The 19991-nt window shown below is 45.0% G+C and overlaps 1 protein-coding gene and 3 long non-coding RNA genes across 4 annotated transcripts in view; all 4 read right to left on the bottom strand.

Annotated features, from left to right (window-relative positions):
* LOC135391631 (2',3'-cyclic-nucleotide 3'-phosphodiesterase-like) overlaps positions 1 to 19991 on the bottom strand; it is a 210817-nt gene that overhangs the window by 19905 nt on the left and 170921 nt on the right. Inside the window, exon 5 of the mRNA XM_064621954.1 lies at positions 659 to 827. Coding sequence (XP_064478024.1) covers positions 659 to 827 — 169 coding nt within the window. The remainder of the gene's footprint in view (positions 1 to 658; positions 828 to 19991) is intronic.
* LOC135391634 (uncharacterized) lies at positions 3467 to 5997 on the bottom strand. The gene is made up of 2 exons (XR_010422067.1): positions 3985 to 5997; positions 3467 to 3640 (listed from the first exon to the last, which is right to left on the bottom strand). It is a non-coding gene; the product is annotated as an uncharacterized LOC135391634 (long non-coding RNA).
* On the bottom strand, positions 9597 to 12922 carry LOC135391633 (uncharacterized). The gene is made up of 2 exons (XR_010422066.1): positions 10115 to 12922; positions 9597 to 9770 (listed from the first exon to the last, which is right to left on the bottom strand). It is a non-coding gene; the product is annotated as an uncharacterized LOC135391633 (long non-coding RNA).
* Positions 15724 to 19049, bottom strand: LOC135391632 (uncharacterized). The gene is made up of 2 exons (XR_010422065.1): positions 16242 to 19049; positions 15724 to 15897 (listed from the first exon to the last, which is right to left on the bottom strand). It is a non-coding gene; the product is annotated as an uncharacterized LOC135391632 (long non-coding RNA).

Genomic DNA, 19991 nt, shown 5'->3' with positions numbered 1-19991 from the left:
TTTACAGCGTCAGCTGTATAGTGCAGACTTTCCCGGAGATCGCGGCGGCGGCGGCGAAATATGGGAGGTAAGGAGGAAAACCGCTACGGTTTACAGCCGCTGTCGGTGGTATATCATCGGATTTTTTGTATATAGCCGAAAGCGTACACGATAAGAGCCCGAAAACGCGAGAACCCATTCACGCTCTTTAAAACCCTGTGTGCGGGGCTCCTGTCACCAGGATGAGTCGCACCAAGACTCGCATGAGTCGCATCCATGACATCCAAGACATGAGTCGCATCCAAACAAGTGGCCGCCACGCAGACCAAGCGCCGAGAGTGAGATAGGGAGCGGCCTCGCACGGCACCTTGCACGGCGGAAGTCAGAGTTTCGCGCAAACAATGCTGGTGCTAGTCATGCTCATCGAAAAGATCCCACCGTGCAAGCCAGGAATAAGCCGACCTCATTTCACCACACGCACAGCTGACGCTGAATTTCGCGTCGCACGAGTCGTAACGATCTTACAATTTTTTTCATCTCCACTTTGCAGTATTCAAAAAAAAAAGAAAAGAAAAACAAGGAATAAACTGATAAAGATACTATCATGATTGTTAAGCAGTAAAGCTGCCAAGGCGCTCAAAGCTGTCAAGAAGGTACGAACATTTCGTGCCTGCCTCACCTGACTCGGTCAGAAGTCGTGAAATGCGGCCAAGGCGTCTGAAAAGAAATAGGCCGTCCACAGGTCGCAAGAACCAGCCCGTGTACATGGGGTAGACCTCCTCCCATTGGCCTCCTCTCATTCGCATATACCCTGCGTTCAACTGTCTGGAGTTTGTTTGAGCTAGCACCTAGAAGAGGAAATGTTGAAGAAGGAAATCATGTGATGAAGAATGAAAAGAAAAATATGGCCAGGGTTCTTCAAGTTCTTCAGGTGTAAAGGCATCTTTTATAAAATACGTCCAGCAGCAGTCTGTCCGTGTTCAAACCACGTTATATAAAAAAGAGTAAATTTTTGCGTGTCCGGGCTACATACTACCCTCCACTACACGACAGCGTGCCATTGCTTTAAATAATTTGAAAGCGATCTCACCGAGGCCCGCTTTTTGAAATTCAGTTCGATTTGCTGTTCTTTATTTTGAGTTCTCTCCTTATTACTCAGCTATTTAACTTTTTACCAATGGAACTATTCACTTTTATGTTGCATGGCATCACTGCTGCACTGACCCAGGCGGAAATTTGAACGGGAATCCCAAGTGGATCCACTTGACTACCGAAATGGTTTGAAGTGGACTCAACTGGTCCCACTTCAGAGTCAAGTGTTTCCAGTAGGGAACCACTAAGAATGCTTAGTGGTTTCCAACTGGTTCCTTTCCAGCCCCAAGTGGATACCGCGAAGGAATGAAGTGGTTCCATTTTGCCAGCAAGTAGACTTGACAATGTCCACTTTAATCCAATATGGTTACATTTTGGTGATAAAGCGGAAATTGAAGTGGGTTAGACGGGCCCACCTGGGGTCTGATATGAGGAACACTGAAACCACTTTGACAACAATCTTGGAGAAAGTGGGAGCGTCACTGTCTGGTGGCATCGCCACCGCTAGCGACAGAATCAAAAGTAGACCATCCAATCCGATCCAATCCGTGTCGTTCAGTTGAACAATGGCGCGCCATAGTTAAACCGTTGTGTTTTGCGGTTATGGCATGAACGGGAACGCTGCATTGAATTTTATGGACTACTGGGTCCGATCACAAGTAATTACAAGGTAAGGCGACTACTTTTGTTGTTGTGGTAAGCAACATGTATTTTGTAGACCTGGTAAGGCCATTTCATTCGAGCTTGAGAGTCAGTCGACCGTTGTTGTGTGGTAATGACAAGATCTATATAGACCGCATGACTACATAATCCAAGGTGCGTATTGAAACGAATATGTTCCGATATAAACCTGATGAAAAGGTGAATGAAGGATAACATGCATGATTTACTATCGGCAGTTGAATTATGCGAGCCGCCACTTTCGATCATCGATAAGGAGTGCAGGTTTTTACTGGACCTAGTTAGCTTTGCGAGTTTTGTATTAGCTTGGTTATGTGCTTTGAATCTGTGGTATTACAGCTGTTTTATTGTAGTGCAGATTTTTTTTTTCATCTGCATTGCTTCCCGTCCCTGCTGTTTATCAACGGACTTTATCGCGTATATTTTTGTGCGTCGGTTCATCCCGAATCCCTTGTAACAAAGAGAGATAAGTCATGGTTGGATAGGAGCGCAACCTTTTATGTTCACTTTTGGTGATTAAACTGTTAGCAGTCCAGCGTGCGTGTTGTCCTCGTTCATGTCTTTTCATCGCTGGTTTATATCGCTAATACCATGTACAAACTTCATATATCATTTTGTAAAATAATGATCTGCACTGTCCCCGATAATGTAACAATCAACCAATGTAATGCCAGTTTTGAACCAAGTGAATTTTCTATGTAAGACTCGGGTTGTAGAAAAAAATAAATAGAAAGGGAGCAGGCAGAGAGAAATAATTTATTTGAAAATCAACGATGGCCATTTTGAAAAAATCACTCCGGTGCGAGCGACTGGGCACCATTGGGCACGACGGTTGTAGAGGCAGGTGGCAAGCTAGTTGCAAGACATCAGACCAGAAGGCCCCACCGTCATGTCGATATGTGTGTAAGAGAGAGAGAGAGAACAGCAATGTGCTAGTGGCAGGAAAAAATGGCAACACTGCTAAACAAGTCCAAATGCGAGATCACGTAGAAAACACTGCTTATCAGGAGGAAAAAGGCTTAAGACTTAAAGCTTAAAGGCTTAAGGTGCGCTTATGCCCAACCGCAGTGGTTGGGCTCATACCGGTACGCGTGGAACACACAGAAAGGACTAGGCGCTGGTAAATGCAACAGGACAGCGCTAATCAACTCTAAGCATGCAGCAATGCATACATTGGTAATGTGGGGAAAACGCTCAAGACGAGCAAAGAGGTAGATAGAAGTGCGTCAAGACCAGACATATCGGGGAAAAGTCCTAACCACTACAGCAAATCACGCACCTTTTCCGCCGCGGCGACAGAGCGTCCGCTTCCGTCGACAGCCAGGGCTCAACTGACGCGGCGCGCCGACCGCACGTCTTCTCCCCACGAGAGCGAGCGCTTGACTGACGCAAGCTCCACTCTACGGGCATCCGCCGGAAGCTGCCGTTTACGCAATGGTCCAGGGAAAATGGCGGGCGCCCAAACCACGTGATCTCGAGGAGCCACTCACAGCGTCCCCGAGCTGCAGCGCGGGAAAAAAGCTGGGGCCCAGTGCGCATGCGCAGACCGACCGCCTCTCCCAACCTCCTTCCCCTTCTCTCCTCGGGTTTTTTGTCTCTCCTCTCGTCCCCCCTACCCCCCCAGACTCCTCGTCCGTTTGTCTTCGGCGCTTGTTGTCTTGCTGTAGAGCAATGATCAAGCTGTCCCGAAGCAGACAATCAAAAAGCAATGGTGTATGACAAATCAACTTTATTTGTCCCCGGGAACTGTCTCGAAAAAGCTACAGTACATATCTTTTTACGTCTTGTAACAGGCTTCACTGGAGCTTTGGGTACTTCGACATCCAAGGGCCGTTCAAAAGCCAATGCTGAGCTATGTGCGTCGTTGTTGCCGATGGTTGCGGGAGAACTAAAACAAAACAAAAAATATATTGATGATCAGTAACTCAGCACGAAAATCACTGCTATGATAGGCAATCTATCTTTATTTCGTATTTGAACACCGAGGCATTTGTCACGAATGTTCGTAGATCACAGTGAATGAACGGCTGAGACGCGCATGAGGGGCAACTCGCATAACCACACATATTTTGATTAACGGCATATCAGAAACGTACAAGTTACGGCAATGCACTGCACAATGAAACGCCGCTAACGTACCGAGTGACTCGTAAATGCTGTACGTAATACACTTAACGTGATAAACCTGCATTACTTCCTTCAGTCACAAAAAAGTAATCAAACTTGTCTTACCGTTCACCTGCAGTACGTCGGAAAGAGTGCAGACTTCCTCTCTGACGATTTCTGCGTCCTTTGGAGGTGCAGGCGGATTCCATGTCATGTTCGTCTTCCCGCTGTTGTGATGATGGGGTGGATGTGCCATTCCGTTCTCACATTAGCAGTTCGCCACAATCTAAATCTAAAGCATTCAAAGCCCTCAAACTACCCCGTAGCGTCTGCGTGCACAACGGTTGCAGTCCAAGAGAACACGCATGGCCGGACAGACGCGCGGGAGGCCGGCGCCAGGAAATTCAGTAAAATTCAGTAGATGTAACAAAAACAGCTTTATTGCAAGAGAACAGGGCGAAGCAGACGCCATCATGCGTCTGCAGTGCCGAAGCAAGCCCTTCGCCTCCTTCCAAAGGGCTTCGCTCTGCAATAAACCGCACCGTATGGTACCGGATTTTATCTAATGGTGCTCGCTGTACGCCACAACCCTACTTCATCACTTCATCCGTGGTAAATAGTCACCACGAAAAAAATAAAAAATGGGAGATTTCTGTTGTCCGATATACCTTTCGATTCGTTAGTTTTGTGGCCCAGCTTCCTGTCGTTAGATGTCTTCAGTTGCGGGCATTGACTGTGTCGCACTGTGACCATCTATATGAATATCTGAACGTGATTATGTTAAGCCCTACTCTGGGCATCCCTCTGCAATGGAACTACGAGAGGTGTGGGTTTACCGGGTGTCCTGTGGAATATGTCTGTGTCGTCCATGTTTTGTGGAATATGTGCTGTGTCGTCCTTGGTTAAAGCTAAAGCTGTCACTGTTTACGGTATATGCGCATACTTCTTCAATGTATTTGCTGTAAGTTGTTTTACTTGGGCAGCTGCTCGCCACATAACACGTAGACCCCTTACTGTATCAAAAATAATTCTCTTCGGGATTTGTGTAGCACTCATATAGTGCTCCCAGCACGAACGACATGATTTTCCCGCTAGTACGCGAACTACAATGTAATCAGACAGTGTCAGCAAACGTAAATTGGAGTTCGCAAAGCAAAACAATGTTTCAGGCAAAAAAATCAGTAGATTTCAGCGCATTTTGATCTTTTTTCAGTATTTCAGTAGGCGGACCTGAAATCCAGTAGATCTACTGAAATTTCAGTAGAACTGGCAACACTGCAGACGCGATGTCTCCTCTGTCGTTCTTCTTTCTCCTCCGTTCGACTGCTTCCGTTGAGCGGTTCGCGCGTTCGGATGCTCGCTCCTCAGTCAAATGACTCTCGCCCAATCAGCGCGAAGGAAACTGACGCCCGTTTTTTAGACCAATGAGCATCCAAATATTTATACATATAATGCGCAGCCAATGAGAGATCTTCCGAGCTGGCACGCTGGTGGCGACAATATTTTCGAGGCGGTGCGTTTCGCTTTAGAGCCGGCGGCTGCTACGGGTGCTACGCATACGGGCGCGCTCCTAGCGCCACCTGCGACGACCACCAGTGAGAAGTAACGCGACTGTACCTGCGAGAGGCTATGAGAGAAGTGAACTCCTACGCCCTCTGCAGGACTTGCTCATTGGTCGTGACGTCATCCTATTGTCCCAAGCCTACAGTGTTTTTTTTTTTTTCACTAACTGCCAACGCAACTCCTTGGGTTAAGATCCACCTGCAATGAATGCGGCATGACGTCATCACCCAAGCATGCAGCAGCACGGCTCAAGGACGCGTACGCTCTAGACAGGGGACCTGTTATTTATTGAATCGCTATCCCAAGATTATTTCCTTTATTCTACTATAATGATTGCATAGGAAACAGAAAAACTATTGCAGAAAAGCACCATGCATGGAAGTTGATCGTAGGAATTAAGCATTTCAATCCCAAAGTCTTACTAAATGAGACTTATGAATACAGGAAAAAACAAAATATCCTAACAAGTAACACCATCAATAGGACGAGCTCCGTCGAGCTCCAACGAGCTCAGCGAGGGTGTCCGTCCCATCCGAGAGCCAGGCAGATCACTGAATAATGACGCTTTGTTCCTCCTGAATAAAGCCCCATAGCTGTCCCCCTTGCGGTTACTCTTTGAACTATTTCAATCGCAAAATTATTACGAACCGTTCTAGCACTACTCCCATACAGGGCAGCACTATCGACATCGTCACGACAGTGCTTCAACAAGAATGCTTCTTGTCAAAAAGAAAAAAAAATACAGAACTACATGCAGAAGGAAAGCATGACAGAACAGGTCTGGACATGTCAGGACATTGGTCAACGAACACTGTCACGCCAGGAAAAATCACACGTTGGTCAGACAACACGGGGAAAAAGTGCAGAGAAACACTTCAACAAAGTGGAAAACACACTCTCCTTCATCACACTATTTCTAAGCACACACACACACACACTCCTACTATTCAAAAAACAGTGCTCATCATAAATCCGTCCAGGACAATGCACACCATCGACCATCCTCCCATTTTCCGATGCTGCACTTTTTCTCCAGTAATGGTCAACACATTGCTACAGACACCTGAAACATAGAGCCACTGCATGACGTCATCACATCCTGCGTGAAGAGGTGCAGAGTGGTTTAACGCATCGGCAGAGACAAACCTTCCTATTCTTTACAGAACCACAAGGTTACTTCCTTTGTGCTACTCTTAATGATATTCACTCTTACATTAAAATTTAAAAAAGCACCATGCATGACATCTGGTCGTGGCAATTTTCACCCCAAAGGCTTATCAGAAAACACACTTGGTACTTTCAGTAATTGAGGCCCTAGAACACTCAACATCATCACCAGGCGTATGTAACGCACGGCACTCAACCCTTTCTATGCTCATACACTCATTGTCTGAGGCTACACCTGCAAGCAAAAAGGCGCGAAAGCCTGGGGGGCAAAGTTCTATTGGCGCGTGACGGATGACCAGACAGAACGCCGTTACGGGAACAGATATATGTTTTCACTGCATTCCTACTATACTAATGATTTTTACTACTCTCAAGTATAATTCTATGAGGCTTAAAATTCTACTCATTATGGAAACTATAATTTCAGTATTACTTAGATTACTATCAGTCAAGTGCTCCAAGTTTTTCTCTCTTGCCATTTCAACCTACCGGGTCCTGTCATGCAGTGAAGCAGACTCACATCCAAAATAATTAATTTACACTGAGGGTGGCGTGCTTCATAGGAATTTCTGCCCTGGGCTCAGATGCAAGCATTTCTGCACAAATACCTACAACTGCAAACAGCTTACTTCTTCGATATACCGAGCTCCTAACAACCAACCAAAGGCCTAAGCCTTCGACAGAAAATCATAGAGCATACACAAGTTCATTTTTCTATTTCGAGTAAACTAAACGCGGTCTGCTATTTCCTGCTTGGCAAACGACGCACAAATTTTCTGAGGGAGCAGAGAAATATAGGAATTTCTACTCCGTGCTCAGATACCAGCATTTCTCCTCAAATACCCATAACTGCAAAATTAAGCACTGCTTACTTCATCAACATATCGAGCACCCAACAAAATCTAACAAACAAACAAATAAACCCACTTCCACTGATAGAACACAATGCAGCTTTACCAAGCGGCTTTCTTCTGCGTAAAAGCAGAGAGAGAAGAAAAGAGCAGTGAAAAATTACACGCACTTTTGTTCGCATAGCTATAACTGAAAAAAAAAAAAAAAACGAGGCACACGCTAATAAACCGAGACAAAGACACCCGTTTCTGCTATCAGATAATTCTTGCATAATGCTACATGCACAGTCGCGTTATCCCTGCGTAAAGAAAGCCCAGAACGAGGATACACAAATTCGATCCCTTAAGCGAGAAGGGAAAGCCACTTCTGCTCGGACAGCACTCCTGAATTTTTACCAAGAAAACTAAACTTGAACACCGCTGCGAGAGTGACGGACACATACTAACGAACAAACAAACAAACACTCCTATTCACTTCTACCGATAGAATTGGAGCTAAAGGCTTGAACCACACGAAAAGAACAAAGCACACCGCTTCAGGAAGGCATATCAAATGCAGCGCAACAGGATCCGCGTAAAGAACTCATACAATAGCCTGCCCAAAACAAGGACTTCACCAGGTTCGCGTGGCAATTCCATTAAAAACGCTCGTCCAATCCAACAGTTTACAATGCAAACGTGATAACAATTATTTTTTTAAACCACTATTTCACGCACTAGCACATAAATTTATCACTCGTGTCACACGAAACGGCAAACATAAAGCACTTACTTGTCTAGTGTGGTCCCAGCTTCACAAAAGCGCGCGCGCACACGCAGACACATTTTTTCTAGCCACGACGAGCACAAACACAAAGTCTACTTCATAATCACATAAATCCATATTATTCCTCAGGTTAATGATTACCCTACCCTCGTCAAAGGGCGGTGCACACATAGAGGGTGTCCACGCTAACTGTGAACATATTTTAAAAAAAATCTGTATAACACTTTTTTCCAAGATGAAATCATTGCAATATAGGATACGCTGAAGGGCACTCCCTAGCAGGGCATTAGCAAAGTCCAAAGGCAATGTCTTAATTAACTTTCATTAATTAAGTTTTTAATTATAAAAGCTACAAAGTTGTCCCAATGAGAACACCTGTTCCTTTTGGTCACCTGATATCGTAGCCGTGTTCAGAACAACAATCCGTTCGGCAGATCGTCCGCAAAAAAAATCGTGAAGGAACACCATTTTTTCTTTATTTTCTTCATTGCGCTTCTTAGAAGACGCGTCTTTCTTTCACCCCCAATATGAGAGGGAGAAAGAGCACACTATCGCCTCTCGCGTCCTGGAAAAAGATTAAAAGGAAACAGAAAATGCAACCCAAGATAAGGCCAGTTCCGATAGAGTCACCCGATACATTTGTTTTTGTTTTGTTTTCGCAAGTTAAAGCTCATCTTCGACGCATGAGGCGGCACTGTGCTCCTTCCCACTCTTCCGTTGGGGATGAAGGAAATACGCGTCTCCGAAGATGCGCAATGAACAAAATAAAGAAAAAAATGGCGTTCCTTCACGAATCTTTTGCGTGCGATCTATCGAACGGATTTTTGTTCTGAAAACGGCTACGATATCAGGTGACCGAAAGGAACAGATGTTCTCATTGGGACGACTTTGTAGCTTTTATAATTAAAAACTTAACTAATGAAAGTTAATTAAGACATTGCCTTTGGACTTTGCTAATGCCCTGCTAGGGAGTGCCCTTCAGCATATGCTGTATTGCAATGATTTCATCTTGAAAAAAGTGTTATACATATTTTTAAAAAATATGTTCACAGTTAGCGTGGACACCCTGTATATGCGAACGCGAAACAATAGGTCTTCGTTCCGGATGTAATAGGATATCGCCAGTCGACCATCGCCCAAACCACGTGATCTCGAGGAGCCACTCACAGCGTCCCCGAGCTGCAGCGCGGGAAAAAAGCTGGGGCCCAGTGCGCATGCGCAGACCGACCGCCTCTCCCAACCTCCTTCCCCTTCTCTCCTCGGGTTTTTTGTCTCTCCTCTCGTCCCCCCTACCCCCCCAGACTCCTCGTCCGTTTGTCTTCGGCGCTTGTTGTCTTGCTGTAGAGCAATGATCAAGCTGTCCCGAAGCAGACAATCAAAAAGCAATGGTGTATGACAAATCAACTTTATTTGTCCCCGGGAACTGTCTCGAAAAAGCTACAGTACATATCTTTTTACGTCTTGTAACAGGCTTCACTGGAGCTTTGGGTACTTCGACATCCAAGGGCCGTTCAAAAGCCAATGCTGAGCTATGTGCGTCGTTGTTGCCGATGGTTGCGGGAGAACTAAAACAAAACAAAAAATATATTGATGATCAGTAACTCAGCACGAAAATCACTGCTATGATAGGCAATCTATCTTTATTTCGTATTTGAACACCGAGGCATTTGTCACGAATGTTCGTAGATCACAGTGAATGAACGGCTGAGACGCGCATGAGGGGCAACTCGCATAACCACACATATTTTGATTAACGGCATATCAGAAACGTACAAGTTACGGCAATGCACTGCACAATGAAACGCCGCTAACGTACCGAGTGACTCGTAAATGCTGTACGTAATACACTTAACGTGATAAACCTGCATTACTTCCTTCAGTCACAAAAAAGTAATCAAACTTGTCTTACCGTTCACCTGCAGTACGTCGGAAAGAGTGCAGACTTCCTCTCTGACGATTTCTGCGTCCTTTGGAGGTGCAGGCGGATTCCATGTCATGTTCGTCTTCCCGCTGTTGTGATGATGGGGTGGATGTGCCATTCCGTTCTCACATTAGCAGTTCGCCACAATCTAAATCTAAAGCATTCAAAGCCCTCAAACTACCCCGTAGCGTCTGCGTGCACAACGGTTGCAGTCCAAGAGAACACGCATGGCCGGACAGACGCGCGGGAGGCCGGCGCCAGGAAATTCAGTAAAATTCAGTAGATGTAACAAAAACAGCTTTATTGCAAGAGAACAGGGCGAAGCAGACGCCATCATGCGTCTGCAGTGCCGAAGCAAGCCCTTCGCCTCCTTCCAAAGGGCTTCGCTCTGCAATAAACCGCACCGTATGGTACCGGATTTTATCTAATGGTGCTCGCTGTACGCCACAACCCTACTTCATCACTTCATCCGTGGTAAATAGTCACCACGAAAAAAATAAAAAATGGGAGATTTCTGTTGTCCGATATACCTTTCGATTCGTTAGTTTTGTGGCCCAGCTTCCTGTCGTTAGATGTCTTCAGTTGCGGGCATTGACTGTGTCGCACTGTGACCATCTATATGAATATCTGAACGTGATTATGTTAAGCCCTACTCTGGGCATCCCTCTGCAATGGAACTACGAGAGGTGTGGGTTTACCGGGTGTCCTGTGGAATATGTCTGTGTCGTCCATGTTTTGTGGAATATGTGCTGTGTCGTCCTTGGTTAAAGCTAAAGCTGTCACTGTTTACGGTATATGCGCATACTTCTTCAATGTATTTGCTGTAAGTTGTTTTACTTGGGCAGCTGCTCGCCACATAACACGTAGACCCCTTACTGTATCAAAAATAATTCTCTTCGGGATTTGTGTAGCACTCATATAGTGCTCCCAGCACGAACGACATGATTTTCCCGCTAGTACGCGAACTACAATGTAATCAGACAGTGTCAGCAAACGTAAATTGGAGTTCGCAAAGCAAAACAATGTTTCAGGCAAAAAAATCAGTAGATTTCAGCGCATTTTGATCTTTTTTCAGTATTTCAGTAGGCGGACCTGAAATCCAGTAGATCTACTGAAATTTCAGTAGAACTGGCAACACTGCAGACGCGATGTCTCCTCTGTCGTTCTTCTTTCTCCTCCGTTCGACTGCTTCCGTTGAGCGGTTCGCGCGTTCGGATGCTCGCTCCTCAGTCAAATGACTCTCGCCCAATCAGCGCGAAGGAAACTGACGCCCGTTTTTTAGACCAATGAGCATCCAAATATTTATACATATAATGCGCAGCCAATGAGAGATCTTCCGAGCTGGCACGCTGGTGGCGACAATATTTTCGAGGCGGTGCGTTTCGCTTTAGAGCCGGCGGCTGCTACGGGTGCTACGCATACGGGCGCGCTCCTAGCGCCACCTGCGACGACCACCAGTGAGAAGTAACGCGACTGTACCTGCGAGAGGCTATGAGAGAAGTGAACTCCTACGCCCTCTGCAGGACTTGCTCATTGGTCGTGACGTCATCCTATTGTCCCAAGCCTACAGTGTTTTTTTTTTTTTCACTAACTGCCAACGCAACTCCTTGGGTTAAGATCCACCTGCAATGAATGCGGCATGACGTCATCACCCAAGCATGCAGCAGCACGGCTCAAGGACGCGTACGCTCTAGACAGGGGACCTGTTATTTATTGAATCGCTATCCCAAGATTATTTCCTTTATTCTACTATAATGATTGCATAGGAAACAGAAAAACTATTGCAGAAAAGCACCATGCATGGAAGTTGATCGTAGGAATTAAGCATTTCAATCCCAAAGTCTTACTAAATGAGACTTATGAATACAGGAAAAAACAAAATATCCTAACAAGTAACACCATCAATAGGACGAGCTCCGTCGAGCTCCAACGAGCTCAGCGAGGGTGTCCGTCCCATCCGAGAGCCAGGCAGATCACTGAATAATGACGCTTTGTTCCTCCTGAATAAAGCCCCATAGCTGTCCCCCTTGCGGTTTTCTTTGAACTATTTCAATCGCAAAATTATTACGAACCGTTCTAGCACTACTCCCATACAGGGCAGCACTATCGACATCGTCACGACAGTGCTTCAACAAGAATGCTTCTTGTCAAAAAGAAAAAAAAAATACAGAACTACATGCAGAAGGAAAGCATGACAGAACAGGTCTGGACATGTCAGGACATTGGTCAACGAACACTGTCACGCCAGGAAAAATCACACGTTGGTCAGACAACACGGGGAAAAAGTGCAGAGAAACACTTCAACAAAGTGGAAAACACACTCTCCTTCATCACACTATTTCTAAGCACACACACACACACACTCCTACTATTCAAAAAACAGTGCTCATCATAAATCCGTCCAGGACAATGCACACCATCGACCATCCTCCCATTTTCCGATGCTGCACTTTTTCTCCAGTAATGGTCAACACATTGCTACAGACACCTGAAACATAGAGCCACTGCATGACGTCATCACATCCTGCGTGAAGAGGTGCAGAGTGGTTTAACGCATCGGCAGAGACAAACCTTCCTATTCTTTACAGAACCACAAGGTTACTTCCTTTGTGCTACTCTTAATGATATTCACTCTTACATTAAAATTTAAAAAAGCACCATGCATGACATCTGGTCGTGGCAATTTTCACCCCAAAGGCTTATCAGAAAACACACTTGGTACTTTCAGTAATTGAGGCCCTAGAACACTCAACATCATCACCAGGCGTATGTAACGCACGGCACTCAACCCTTTCTATGCTCATACACTCATTGTCTGAGGCTACACCTGCAAGCAAAAAGGCGCGAAAGCCTGGGGGGCAAAGTTCTATTGGCGCGTGACGGATGACCAGACAGAACGCCGTTACGGGAACAGATATATGTTTTCACTGCATTCCTACTATACTAATGATTTTTACTACTCTCAAGTATAATTCTATGAGGCTTAAAATTCTACTCATTATGGAAACTATAATTTCAGTATTACTTAGATTACTATCAGTCAAGTGCTCCAAGTTTTTCTCTCTTGCCATTTCAACCTACCGGGTCCTGTCATGCAGTGAAGTAGACTCACATCCAAAATAATTAATTTACACTGAGGGTGGCGTGCTTCATAGGAATTTCTGCCCTGGGCTCAGATGCAAGCATTTCTGCACAAATACCTACAACTGCAAACAGCTTACTTCTTCGATATACCGAGCTCCTAACAACCAACCAAAGGCCTAAGCCTTCGACAGAAAATCATAGAGCATACACAAGTTCATTTTTCTATTTCGAGTAAACTAAACGCGGTCTGCTATTTCCTGCTTGGCAAACGACGCACAAATTTTCTGAGGGAGCAGAGAAATATAGGAATTTCTACTCCGTGCTCAGATACCAGCATTTCTCCTCAAATACCCATAACTGCAAAATTAAGCACTGCTTACTTCATCAACATATCGAGCACCCAACAAAATCTAACAAACAAACAAATAAACCCACTTCCACTGATAGAACACAATGCAGCTTTACCAAGCGGCTTTCTTCTGCGTAAAAGCAGAGAGAGAAGAAAAGAGCAGTGAAAAATTACACGCACTTTTGTTCGCATAGCTATAACTGAAAAAAAAAAAAACGAGGCACACGCTAATAAACCGAGACAAAGACACCCGTTTCTGCTATCAGATAATTCTTGCATAATGCTACATGCACAGTCGCGTTATCCCTGCGTAAAGAAAGCCCAGAACGAGGATACACAAATTCGATCCCTTAAGCGAGAAGGGAAAGCCACTTCTGCTCGGACAGCACTCCTGAATTTTTACCAAGAAAACTAAACTTGAACACCGCTGCGAGAGTGACGGACACATACTAACGAACAAACAAACAAACACTCCTATTCACTTCTACCGATAGAATTGGAGCTAAAGGCTTGAACCACACGAAAAGAACAAAGCACACCGCTTCAGGAAGGCATATCAAATGCAGCGCAACAGGATCCGCGTAAAGAACTCATACAATAGCCTGCCCAAAACAAGGACTTCACCAGGTTCGCGTGGCAATTCCATTAAAAACGCTCGTCCAATCCAACAGTTTACAATGCAAACGTGATAACAATTATTTTTTTAAACCACTATTTCACGCACTAGCACATAAATTTATCACTCGTGTCACACGAAACGGCAAACATAAAGCACTTACTTGTCTAGTGTGGTCCCAGCTTCACAAAAGCGCGCGCGCACACGCAGACACATTTTTTCTAGCCACGACGAGCACAAACACAAAGTCTACTTCATAATCACATAAATCCATATTATTCCTCAGGTTAATGATTACCCTACCCTCGTCAAAGGGCGGTGCACACATAGAGGGTGTCCACGCTAACTGTGAACATATTTAAAAAAAAATCTGTATAACACTTTTTTCCAAGATGAAATCATTGCAATATAGGATACGCTGAAGGGCACTCCCTAGCAGGGCATTAGCAAAGTCCAAAGGCAATGTCTTAATTAACTTTCATTAATTAAGTTTTTAATTATAAAAGCTACAAAGTTGTCCCAATGAGAACACCTGTTCCTTTTGGTCACCTGATATCGTAGCCGTGTTCAGAACAACAATCCGTTCGGCAGATCGTCCGCAAAAAAAATCGTGAAGGAACACCATTTTTTCTTTATTTTCTTCATTGCGCTTCTTAGAAGACGCGTCTTTCTTTCACCCCCAATATGAGAGGGAGAAAGAGCACACTATCGCCTCTCGCGTCCTGGAAAAAGATTAAAAGGAAACAGAAAATGCAACCCAAGATAAGGCCAGTTCCGATAGAGTCACCCGATACATTTGTTTTTGTTTTGTTTTCGCAAGTTAAAGCTCATCTTCGACGCATGAGGCGGCACTGTGCTCCTTCCCACTCTTCCGTTGGGGATGAAGGAAATACGCGTCTCCGAAGATGCGCAATGAACAAAATAAAGAAAAAAATGGCGTTCCTTCACGAATCTTTTGCGTGCGATCTATCGAACGGATTTTTGTTCTGAAAACGGCTACGATATCAGGTGACCGAAAGGAACAGATGTTCTCATTGGGACGACTTTGTAGCTTTTATAATTAAAAACTTAACTAATGAAAGTTAATTAAGACATTGCCTTTGGACTTTGCTAATGCCCTGCTAGGGAGTGCCCTTCAGCATATGCTGTATTGCAATGATTTCATCTTGAAAAAAGTGTTATACATATTTTTAAAAAATATGTTCACAGTTAGCGTGGACACCCTGTATATGCGAACGCGAAACAATAGGTCTTCGTTCCGGATGTAATAGGATATCGCCAGTCGACCATCGCCCAAACCACGTGATCTCGAGGAGCCACTCACAGCGTCCCCGAGCTGCAGCGCGGGAAAAAAGCTGGGGCCCAGTGCGCATGCGCAGACCGACCGCCTCTCCCAACCTCCTTCCCCTTCTCTCCTCGGGTTTTTTGTCTCTCCTCTCGTCCCCCCTACCCCCCCAGACTCCTCGTCCGTTTGTCTTCGGCGCTTGTTGTCTTGCTGTAGAGCAATGATCAAGCTGTCCCGAAGCAGACAATCAAAAAGCAATGGTGTATGACAAATCAACTTTATTTGTCCCCGGGAACTGTCTCGAAAAAGCTACAGTACATATCTTTTTACGTCTTGTAACAGGCTTCACTGGAGCTTTGGGTACTTCGACATCCAAGGGCCGTTCAAAAGCCAATGCTGAGCTATGTGCGTCGTTGTTGCCGATGGTTGCGGGAGAACTAAAACAAAACAAAAAATATATTGATGATCAGTAACTCAGCACGAAAATCACTGCTATGATAGGCAATCTATCTTTATTTCGTATTTGAACACCGAGGCATTTGTCACGAATGTTCGTAGATCACAGTGAATGAACGGCTGAGACGCGCATGAGGGGCAACTCGCATAACCACACATATTTTGATTAACGGCATATCAGAAACGTACAAGTTACGGCAATGCACTGCACAATGAAACGCCGCTAACGTACCGAGTGACTCGTAAATGCTGTACGTAATACACTTAACGTGATAAACCTGCATTACTTCCTTCAGTCACAAAAAAGTAATCAAACTTGTCTTACCGTTCACCTGCAGTACGTCGGAAAGAGTGCAGACTTCCTCTCTGACGATTTCTGCGTCCTTTGGAGGTGCAGGCGGATTCCATGTCATGTTCGTCTTCCCGCTGTTGTGATGATGGGGTGGATGTGCCATTCCGTTCTCACATTAGCAGTTCGCCACAATCTAAATCTAAAGCATTCAAAGCCCTCAAACTACCCCGTAGCGTCTGCGTGCACAACGGTTGCAGTCCAAGAGAACACGCATGGCCGGACAGACGCGCGGGAGGCCGGCGCCAGGAAATTCAGTAAAATTCAGTAGATGTAACAAAAACAGCTTTATTGCAAGAGAACAGGGCGAAGCAGACGCCATCATGCGTCTGCAGTGCCGAAGCAAGCCCTTCGCCTCCTTCCAAAGGGCTTCGCTCTGCAATAAACCGCACCGTATGGTACCGGATTTTATCTAATGGTGCTCGCTGTACGCCACAACCCTACTTCATCACTTCATCCGTGGTAAATAGTCACCACGAAAAAAATAAAAAATGGGAGATTTCTGTTGTCCGATATACCTTTCGATTCGTTAGTTTTGTGGCCCAGCTTCCTGTCGTTAGATGTCTTCAGTTGCGGGCATTGACTGTGTCGCACTGTGACCATCTATATGAATATCTGAACGTGATTATGTTAAGCCCTACTCTGGGCATCCCTCTGCAATGGAACTACGAGAGGTGTGGGTTTACCGGGTGTCCTGTGGAATATGTCTGTGTCGTCCATGTTTTGTGGAATATGTGCTGTGTCGTCCTTGGTTAAAGCTAAAGCTGTCACTGTTTACGGTATATGCGCATACTTCTTCAATGTATTTGCTGTAAGTTGTTTTACTTGGGCAGCTGCTCGCCACATAACACGTAGACCCCTTACTGTATCAAAAATAATTCTCTTCGGGATTTGTGTAGCACTCATATAGTGCTCCCAGCACGAACGACATGATTTTCCCGCTAGTACGCGAACTACAATGTAATCAGACAGTGTCAGCAAACGTAAATTGGAGTTCGCAAAGCAAAACAATGTTTCAGGCAAAAAAATCAGTAGATTTCAGCGCATTTTGATCTTTTTTCAGTATTTCAGTAGGCGGACCTGAAATCCAGTAGATCTACTGAAATTTCAGTAGAACTGGCAACACTGCAGACGCGATGTCTCCTCTGTCGTTCTTCTTTCTCCTCCGTTCGACTGCTTCCGTTGAGCGGTTCGCGCGTTCGGATGCTCGCTCCTCAGTCAAATGACTCTCGCCCAATCAGCGCGAAGGAAACTGACGCCCGTTTTTTAGACCAATGAGCATCCAAATATTTATACATATAATGCGCAGCCAATGAGAGATCTTCCGAGCTGGCACGCTGGTGGCGACAATATTTTCGAGGCGGTGCGTTTCGCTTTAGAGCCGGCGGCTGCTACGGGTGCTACGCATACGGGCGCGCTCCTAGCGCCACCTGCGACGACCACCAGTGAGAAGTAACGCGACTGTACCTGCGAGAGGCTATGAGAGAAGTGAACTCCTACGCCCTCTGCAGGACTTGCTCATTGGTCGTGACGTCATCCTATTGTCCCAAGCCTACAGTGTTTTTTTTTTTTTCACTAACTGCCAACGCAACTCCTTGGGTTAAGATCCACCTGCAATGAATGCGGCATGACGTCATCACCCAAGCATGCAGCAGCACGGCTCAAGGACGCGTACGCTCTAGACAGGGGACCTGTTATTTATTGAATCGCTATCCCAAGATTATTTCCTTTATTCTACTATAATGATTGCATAGGAAACAGAAAAACTATTGCAGAAAAGCACCATGCATGGAAGTTGATCGTAGGAATTAAGCATTTCAATCCCAAAGTCTTACTAAATGAGACTTATGAATACAGGAAAAAACAAAATATCCTAACAAGTAACACCATCAATAGGACGAGCTCCGTCGAGCTCCAACGAGCTCAGCGAGGGTGTCCGTCCCATCCGAGAGCCAGGCAGATCACTGAATAATGACGCTTTGTTCCTCCTGAATAAAGCCCCATAGCTGTCCCCCTTGCGGTTTTCTTTGAACTATTTCAATCGCAAAATTATTACGAACCGTTCTAGCACTACTCCCATACAGGGCAGCACTATCGACATCGTCACGACAGTGCTTCAACAAGAATGCTTCTTGTCAAAAAGAAAAAAAAAATACAGAACTACATGCAGAAGGAAAGCATGACAGAACAGGTCTGGACATGTCAGGACATTGGTCAACGAACACTGTCACGCCAGGAAAAATCACACGTTGGTCAGACAACACGGGGAAAAAGTGCAGAGAAACACTTCAACAAAGTGGAAAACACACTCTCCTTCATCACACTATTTCTAAGCACACACACACACACACTCCTACTATTCAAAAAACAGTGCTCATCATAAATCCGTCCAGGACAATGCACACCATCGACCATCCTCCCATTTTCCGATGCTGCACTTTTTCTCCAGTAATGGTCAACACATTGCTACAGACACCTGAAACATAGAGCCACTGCATGACGTCATCACATCCTGCGTGAAGAGGTGCAGAGTGGTTTAACGCATCGGCAGAGACAAACCTTCCTATTCTTTACAGAACCACAAGGTTACTTCCTTTGTGCTACTCTTAATGATATTCACTCTTACATTAAAATTTAAAAAAGCACCATGCATGACATCTGGTCGTGGCAATTTTCACCCCAAAGGCTTATCAGAAAACACACTTGGTACTTTCAGTAATTGAGGCCCTAGAACACTCAACATCATCACCAGGCGTATGTAACGCACGGCACTCAACCCTTTCTATGCTCATACACTCATTGTCTGAGGCTACACCTGCAAGCAAAAAGGCGCGAAAGCCTGGGGGGCAAAGTTCTATTGGCGCGTGACGGATGACCAGACAGAACGCCGTTACGGGAACAGATATATGTTTTCACTGCATTCCTACTATACTAATGATTTTTACTACTCTCAAGTATAATTCTATGAGGCTTAAAATTCTACTCATTATGGAAACTATAATTTCAGTATTACTTAGATTACTATCAGTCAAGTGCTCCAAGTTTTTCTCTCTTGCCATTTCAACCTACCGGGTCCTGTCATGCAGTGAAGTAGACTCACATCCAAAATAATTAATTTACACTGAGGGTGGCGTGCTTCATAGGAATTTCTGCCCTGGGCTCAGATGCAAGCATTTCTGCACAAATACCTACAACTGCAAACAGCTTACTTCTTCGATATACCGAGCTCCTAACAACCAACCAAAGGCCTAAGCCTTCGACAGAAAATCATAGAGCATACACAAGTTCATTTTTCTATTTCGAGTAAACTAAACGCGGTCTGCTATTTCCTGCTTGGCAAACGACGCACAAATTTTCTGAGGGAGCAGAGAAATATAGGAATTTCTACTCCGTGCTCAGATACCAGCATTTCTCCTCAAATACCCATAACTGCAAAATTAAGCACTGCTTACTTCATCAACATATCGAGCACCCAACAAAATCTAACAAACAAACAAATAAACCCACTTCCACTGATAGAACACAATGCAGCTTTACCAAGCGGCTTTCTTCTGCGTAAAAGCAGAGAGAGAAGAAAAGAGCAGTGAAAAATTACACGCACTTTTGTTCGCATAGCTATAACTGAAAAAAAAAAAAACGAGGCACACGCTAATAAACCGAGACAAAGACACCCGTTTCTGCTATCAGATAATTCTTGCATAATGCTACATGCACAGTCGCGTTATC

The sequence above is a fragment of the Ornithodoros turicata genome, chromosome 4 (assembly GCF_037126465.1).
Source record: "Ornithodoros turicata isolate Travis chromosome 4, ASM3712646v1, whole genome shotgun sequence".
Lineage (NCBI taxonomy): Eukaryota > Metazoa > Arthropoda > Arachnida > Ixodida > Argasidae > Ornithodoros > Ornithodoros turicata.
Note: the sequence above shows the minus strand (reverse complement) of the source record. Positions and strands in the feature narration are given on the sequence as shown.